This window comes from Rhinopithecus bieti, unplaced genomic scaffold (assembly GCF_001698545.2).
Source record: "Rhinopithecus bieti isolate Rb0 unplaced genomic scaffold, ASM169854v2 scaffold_23816, whole genome shotgun sequence".
Taxonomy (NCBI): Eukaryota; Metazoa; Chordata; class Mammalia; order Primates; family Cercopithecidae; genus Rhinopithecus; species Rhinopithecus bieti.
In genome coordinates, this window is record NW_016811019.1 from 1912759 (window position 1) to 1921147 (window position 8389).

The 8389-nt window shown below is 43.5% G+C and overlaps 1 protein-coding gene across 6 annotated transcripts in view; it reads right to left on the reverse strand.

Annotated features, from left to right (window-relative positions):
- Positions 1-8186, reverse strand: part of DNAJC27 (DnaJ heat shock protein family (Hsp40) member C27) — a 28631-nt gene extending 20445 nt beyond the window's left edge. For 2 of the 6 annotated variants that reach the window (XM_017893380.1, XM_017893384.1), the window contains exons 1-2: positions 7013-7374; positions 3346-3428 (exon numbers count right to left, since the gene is read on the reverse strand). In XM_017893380.1, the coding sequence (XP_017748869.1) occupies positions 3346-3428; positions 7013-7138 (209 nt within the window). In that variant the 5' untranslated portion in view covers positions 7139-7374. The other 4 variants (XM_017893382.1, XM_017893386.1, XM_017893381.1 and 1 more) reach the window with 4 other exon arrangements.
- Positions 8187-8389: the final 203 nt, after the last annotated feature.

Sequence of the window (8389 nt, forward strand, 5' to 3'; positions counted from 1 at the left end):
AGACATCTTAATTACCACTGGTTATATTTGGTTATCACACAGTAGAATAACAAAGATTTATATTAATCATGTCTGTTTAATTTTCTTGTGATCTTTACTTGAGCAAGAGCAATAGTGAATTTGTTTTCAGATATTTGGAAATAAAGAACAAAACCAAAGGGGAAACAGTAACTATTCATATTAGAATTAACTACCATTAACATCATAGCATATTTGCTTCCAGTCTTTTTTTTTCATGAAAAATCACCATTGGAAAATGATAAAAGAACATTAGAAATAATTCAAACACTAAAGAAAAACACAAGGATGAATGTTTAAAAGTTATTCCAGGTCGGGCGCGGTGGCTCAAGCCTGTAATCCCAGAACTTTGGGAGGCCAAGACGAGCGGATCACGAGGTCAGGAGATTGAGACCATCCTGGCTAACACGGTGAAACCCCGTCTCTACTAAAAAATACAAAAAACTAGCCAGGCGAGGTGGCGGGCGCCTGTAGTCCCAGCTACTTGGGAGGCTGAGGCAGGAGAATGGCGTGAACCTGGGAGGTAGAGCTTGCAGTAAGCTGAGATCCAGCCACTGCACTCCAGCCTGGGTGACAGAGCGAGACTCCGTCTCAAAAAAAAAAAAAGAAAAGTTATTCCAGGCCAATAGGTAGAGAGGGAGAGAGATGTAGTGAAATGACCTGTCTATATTCCCTCCCTGATTCCAGCCATCTCTGAGGCCCAGCTGCATCCTTGTCGCTAGATTACATGAACTGATTAATATCCTTTTTCTTTTATTTTGCTTAAGTTGGTTTGAAATAGGTTTCTGTCAATTATATTCTCCTGACTCATCATGGGACAAACATCTCTTCCAAAAAAAATTCTGCCAGAAACAAAATAGTCTGTTGAATATACCACGGTCCTATGGCATAATATGGTAATTCTCACATCTTAGATAAATAAACTAGCTACTTATATGAATTCAGAACAGAACTATCCTAAATAGGATGTCCTACTACATCACTGATGAAATCCTATGCTTTGAGTAGGAAAGAGGAAAAAAAACTAGAGAGAAAGCTGAATTTCAGGCTGGATGCGCTGGCTCATGCCTGTAATCCTAGCACTTTGGGAGGCCGAGGCAGACGGATCACGAGGTCAGGAGTTTGAGACCAGCCTGGCCAACATGGTGAAACTCTGTCTCTACTAAGAATACAAAAATTAGCTGGGTCGTGGTGGCACGTGCCTGTAATCCCAGCAACTCGGGAGGCTGAGACAGGAGAATCGCTTAAACCCGGGAGGCGGAGGTTGCAGCAAGCTGAGGTTGCAGCGAGCTGAGACTACACCACTGCACTCCAGCCTGGGCGACAAGAGCGAAACTCTGTTTCGGGGTGGGGAGAAAAAAAAGAATGTGAATTTCATTTTTATTTTTATTTATTTTTGAGAAGGAGTCTCATTCTGCTGCCCGGGCTGGAGTGTAGTGGCGTAATCTTGGCTTACTGCAACCTCCGCCTCCCAGGTTCAAGTGATTTTCCCACCTCAGCCTCCCAAGTAGTTGGAATTATAGGCACCTGCTACCACATCTGGCTAATTTTTGTATTTTTAGTAGAGACGAGGTTTCACCATGTTGGCCAGGCTGGTCTCGAACTCCTGGTCTCAGGTGATCCGCCCACCTTGGCCTCCCAAAGTGCTGGGATTACAGGCGTGAGCCACCGTGCCAAGCCAGAAATGTGAATTTCAACTGAAGAGCTTCGTACATTTCACTGCCAAGAGCTACAATTTTCATTCCTTAAAGAAAATTTGCAGAAATACCCTCTGCTGCTGTCAGTTGAAAAATGGTGCTATAATGAACATTACACAGAACTCTTGAGTTTTACTTTACCGTTTACTGGGGCCACTTTAAATAGCCATGAAAGACACATCTGAACTTTACTCCACTCTTCACCTAATTGACATTCTGCTAGCTATATGTCACGACTTTAGTCTACCTTCTTTGCCCTCATAGTCTAATCTGGCAAACTTCCTCTTTAGATGTATCTATCTTACCTAACAATAAATATTTGTTGAGTACCTATTAGGTATAAGCACTATGCCAGGCACTTGGAGAAAATTTATACTAATACATTTTCAGGGAGTTTATAATCTAGGAGACATTAAACATATACAAATAATAACAATACAAGGCAATTTTTGGTAAGTACCATAAACAGCATAGAGAACTTTAGGATTTCTGTCATTTGCAACCAAAAAGAGTCCTGACCAATAAAGGGCATGTTTAGAAGACCTTACGGGAACAGGAGAATGTTTATATCTTGGAGAAATTGGCAGGGGTGTTCCAAGTGGACAGGCTGGATAATGATGCTGAGGTAGAAAGTCTGAGGGTAGCAGTTCAGTGTGGATGGAAAGTAAAGTGTGTAACAGAACAGAGAAAAGGGGGAAGGCCAGAATGGGGCCAAGACAGTGAACACCTGAGATTTCATATTTAGGGAGTATGCTACCTACCCCAATTCTACTGTATGGCTATTTCCTGCTAATTACATCCAACTCTTCAAGCTCAACCCCCTCCTGACTCATCGCCAGATAAATCCCCAATTAGACCCAACTTTACTTTTACCTGTTCATTTTTTTTTTCTTTTTTTGGGATGGAGTCTCACTGTTGCCCAGGCTGGAGTGCAATGGCATGGTCTCAGCTCACTGCAACCTCTGCCTCCCAGGTTCAAGTGATTCTCCTGCCTCAGCCTCTTGAGTAGCTGGGACTACAGATGTGTGCTACCACACCTGGCTAATTTTTGTATTTTTTTTAGAGACAGGGTTTCACTATGTTGGTCAGGCTGGTCTTGAACTCCTGACCTCGTGATCCGCCCACCTCAGCCTCCCAAAGTGCTGGGATTACAGGTGTGAGCCACCGTGTCTGGCCCATTTTTGCTGGATTCTAATAGCTATGAAGATCATAAACCAATAAAAAAAGTTCTCTGGTAGAAAATGTTTCACACAATATTTACAGACTTTTTAGAGAGAATATTTCAAAATGCTCTAAAAACACACCTGCTAGAAGGACCTGCTAATATAAAAACATGTTTCCTGGAAAGTTACACCTGCCATTTAGGCTTTGTGTTGACGTCTTCATCGTTGTAGCCTACACCTAACATGAGGCCTGGCGAATGGGATGTGCTCAATACCAATACATGGGCTGAATGAAAGATATGATCACTAGATACCTTTAAAGGTCTCCTATTCCTATCTTTCCCAACTTATCTTCAAAGTCTCCATTTCAAGATTACCTACACAAGTGCACCGATGCAAATATAGATCATTTTGGAAAGTTCTGAACTTCTATGTAACTTACAAACCCAGGGGAACAATATACTTACTTTGTAACTCCATAGTCAATTCCAATTGTTGCCAGGTATTTAGACACAAATCTTTTCTCACAGTATCGCTTTATAATACAGCTCTAAAAAGGTAAAAAATATAGGCATTTAGCAAATATACAGTGAGAACATATACATAATAAGTATATTTCTTCATTATGGTTCCTCCATTCATCACCATGAAAAAGCATTTTCAAAAGACGAAAGTGGTGGGGCGTGGTGGCTCACACCTGTAATCTCAGCACTTTCGGAGGCTGAGGAGGGCGGATCGCCTGAGGTCACAAGTTCAAGATTAGCCTGGCCAACATGGCGAAACCCCATCTCTACAAAGATAAAAAAATTAGCTGGGCATGGTGGCAGGCACCTGTAATCCCAGCTACTCGGGAGGCTGAGGCAGGAGAATTGTGTAAACCTGGGAGGCAGAGGTTGCAGTGAGCTGAGATTGCTACCATTGCACTCCAGCCTGGGCGGTAAGAGTGAACTCTGTCTTAAAAAAAAAAAAAGACAAAACTGTAAGATAACTGAAACAAGTGTTAAAAGATTTTAAGAAAAGTTATTTTTAAATTCTTCCCTTATTACTAAATACACATATGTTTTCAGTTGAGTTCTCAATCCTGTGCTCTTTTCTTTTGAAGATGTCTTCTATACTTATGCTTTCAATGATACCTGTCTAGCCTTGACCTCACAGCCAAGACGAGATCCACATCTCCAAATATCTATTAGATTAGTTTTTTTTTTTTTGAGCCTAGGAGGAGAGGCTGCAGTGAACCACGATGGTGCCACTGCACTCCAGCCTGGGTGGCAGAGGGAGACACTGTCTCAAAAAGAGAAACAAAAATTTCCTGTTAAATCAATTGAATTGGGTTTGTCCTACTTGCAGCAAAAAGTACTCACTTCACAGAGTATTGCACATACTTCTAGAGTTTGCTTTTCTCTCTTAGCAATAACAAATTATGGTTCCCAAGTTAACTTTAAAATAGCTCTACTCACTTTTTTATGGTTGCACAATAGTCTGTGATACACAAATATTCCCTCCTTTTCATTGTTTGCTAATTACTTTGTCATTTGTTTTGATTTGCTGTTTGAGCCAATGATTAATTACTAAGGCATTCCTTAATTTTTAACTTTAAAATGCTTTACCTGTATTATCATCCTATATTTTCCAAATGCTTTAAAATAAGTAAGTACGTGTTACTTTTACAACTAAGGCAAAATAATAAGTTTTTTAAAAAGTTACACTTAAAACTTTTACCCATCTAGAATTTATTTATATATATATTTTTAGTAGAGATAGGGTTTCACCATGTTGGCCAGGATGGTCTCGATCTCCTGACCTCGTGATCTGCCTGCCTCGGCCTCCCAAAGTGCTGGAATTACAGGCATGAGCCACCGTGCCCAGCCTAGAATTTATTTTTGAGAAAGGAATGTAATAGGAATCGAACCTACTCTCAAATAGTACATAGTTGTTCCAGCAATATTTACTAAATGGTCTCTATTTTCCCATACTTTTACTACATTTGTTGTAAGCTGAATTTCCTTATGTATTTGTGTTTATTACTGGACTCTACTCTGTTCCACCAATGTCTCCATTTTCCTTCCCAATACCAATGGGAAAAGTTTGGTAGCTTGAAAAAAAAATTTTTTTTAAATTAATCATTTCATTGCTTGAGTACATAAGACAAATTTATATGACCAGGACAGAGGCTGCAGATGACTCATTTCCAATTGGGAGGGAGGACTCACTTGGTCTTACAATATTGAGCCAAAGGGTGACTCCAGCTCTCTATCAGAATCAGACGGAATTTAGCATCCTTATATCCTTTCTGTTCATTTCAAGATGCTTTCGAACAACAACTACTTCTTAATTAAATGGTAGAGATCTTCAGGGAGATCAGGAGCAAGTCCCTTCTTGGACTTAAGAATTCTTAAGATGCTGCTGCCTGTCACAAAACGTACTTGAGTCTCTCAAGAACCACACTTGAAAAGGGAATCATGTTTTAACTTCCAACACCAAACATGTGAATGCGATGATGTCAAGACTCAGGTAACACGGCATAGTTTCCTATTTGTAACATGGGAGTCGACTTTTACACATCACAGAAACCAACATGGGAATGCATGCAAAAAGCTCTCAGACATCCAAGGAAGGTTTACCCAACACTAAGGAAAACCTTTCTGGTGGAAATTGTGAATGCTGAAAAACCCATCATCACCGTGAAAAAAAAATTTTTCTTCTTTTTAGAGACAGTCTCGCTCTGTCCCCAAGCTGGAGTGCAGTGGCAAGATCTTGGCTCACTGCAACCTCCGCCTCCCAGGTTCAAGCAATTCTCCTGCCTCAGCCTCCCAAGTAGCTGGGACTACAGGCATGTGCCATCATGCCTGGCTAATTTTTTGTATTTTAGTGGAGATGAGGTTTCACCGCGTTGCCCAGGCTGGTCTCAAACTCCTGAGCTCATGCAATCCGCCTGCCTTGGCCTCCCAAAGTGTTGGAATTACAGGCGTTAGCCACTGTGCCCAGCCTGAAAAATATTTTAACAAGGCTGATAGTTAGTCTTCTCTCATTTCTCTTTTTTTCCCAAAAAATTTTCTTTGTTGTTTTCACATTAATTTTCAAAAGACTTTAGTAGTCTTGTATTATGTTCTGGAAAAAAAAAAACCCTTATTGATGTTTTCACTGGAATTGAATTTCATTTGTAGGCTGAGTAATTCACATCTATACAATATTGCATAATCCTATCTAAGGAAAAAGTATGTTTCCATTTGCCTAAGTAATTTATGTCTCTTAGTAGAGTTTGAAACTTGTCTTCATATAGGTGCTGCCTATTTCATGTTGTTTAAACCTAGGCATTTTATTTTTGTTGTAACTGTAAATTAAAATTGTTTTTCAATTACACATTTGGAATGTGTAATTCCACTATAATTCCAATATAATTCTGAATATAATTTGAACACAATAAAGTTAGTAATTTGTGGGTATTAATTTGCTTTATTGAATTTTCATGTTTCTAATAGTTTTTCAGTTCTCTTTAGGTTTCCAGGTAAACAATCGCATTATTAGCAAATAATGTTAATTTTACCTTCTCTTTTCTAATATTTTTGTATTTTCTTACTCTTGTCTAATTGCACTGGCTAATAAAACTAGAAAAATGTTAAATAGATGTGGTGACACCGGGCATTCTCCGCTGCTTCTAATGTTGCATCATTAGACACAATAAATAACTTTTTTTTTTTGAGACAGTCTCACTGCCGCCCAGGCTGAAATGCAATGGCGCGATCTCGGCCCCCTGCAGCCTCTGTCTCCCCTGTTTAAGCGAGTCTCCTGAGTCAGCCTCCCAAGTAGCTGGGATTAAAGGCGTGTACCACCATGCCTGGCTAATTTTGCATTTTTTTGTAGAGACGGGGTTTCACCATGTTGGTCATGTTGGTCTTGAACTGCTGACCTCAAGTGATCCGCCCGCCTCGGCCTCCCAAAGTGCTGGGATTACAAGCCTGAGCTACCGTGCCCAGTCCCTAGAGGCTTAAAAAAAAACAAACAAAAAACCTCTTCCGTACACAGCTGACGTTCAAAAAAATGTTGACTTTCAGTGAATACTATGCTAGCACATACACACATAGGTAGTACAGGATCATGCTACGTAGAAATAAAAAACACTAAGTAAACATTTACTGAACATCTCCTGGGTGCCAAGCGCTGGCCTAAGCTCTTTCGGAGTTGGTTTTGACCGCATACAACGATGGAAAGAGCACCGCAGTGGGAATGTGAAGATTTAGGTTCTAATCTTTTCTCGGTCATTGATTTGATGTCGTTGGGAAGTTCTTAACCAACAGCTTCCACTTGCCCAGAAGGAAAGAATTTGGGTGAAGAGAAGGCCGTCTTGGAATTCGTAAGGGAAAAGACCTCTGGTTACCTCTGGCCTTCCCTTCTCGCATACTAAAGGAGAGTTTATAGCTGGTGAACCACAGATGGGACAGAGAAGGGCGGTGGAACTAATAGATATGGGAACACCACCAGAAATAAAACACAACGCAAAACAAACCAGCGCCGGACCCCGGCCATCCCTGGCACCTTCCCTGTGAAACACGTCAACGTCAGTTACGCTCTCTCGTGGCGGGAATGCAGAATCCGGGCTGCCGGGCACCATTTCGCGAACCCCAAATTCTCACATGCACCCCATGACGTTCCGCCAACTCCCAGGCCCGGCTGGGAGAACTAAACTTTCATCCTCCACCTCCCGGTCCCAGACAATCCCCTAGAACGCGGGCAAGGCATCTAGGCCGATGGCCCCGCATGGGGACCCAGGCCTCCTTACTCTTTTGGGGACATATTCAAGGCCTAGAGGCCACCCCAGACTCCATCTCCGGGAGAGTGACGTCGGAGGACGAGGGGGCAACGCAAAGGTCAAAAAGGTCGGGGAGCTTCGCTCGCGGAGCCGCACCCCTCGGCGGAGACCCGGGCCTGCTCGGGGGCGGAGAGGAGGCCGGGCCCCAGGCCGTTGAGTGGCCGCCCTTCCAGCCAATGGGCACGTCGCCCCGCAAGCTGGGGCCCGCCCCTCCGAGCGCGCAGTACTCACTTTCCCCACTTCGGCGTTGCCCATGGAGATGACTTTGATGCGGAGAGACTTGCCGGGCTCTTTCCGCTTCTGCATGTTGGCCTCCATGGCCTTGGCTCTCTCGGGGCCACCCGCCTCGGTCTCTCCTTGTGCACCGCTGGCCCGTCGCTCAGGCCTCCTCGTCCAATGGCGGACCCGCTGCTCTCGTCACCGCCTCGCCACCACTGCTCGCCCTCCCAGCCGCTGCCTGGCAGCAGGCGCGGGCGGTTGGGAGAGCGGGGAGCAGGCAGAGGAAGGCAGGAGTCTCGCGATGCTAGCGCGGGGCTGCTGACGTCATCTGGAGGCCCTAGATACGCGGCCGCGGTTACCGGGTCTCTGGGGCCGCGTCCCCTGACGGGAAAGCGGCGTTGGGGGGCGGCTGGGTTTACCCTTCGAGGTGAGCGCGGCCTTGTTTTCAGGGACGCCCGGACGGGAGGCGTTTGTTGCTTTCGCAG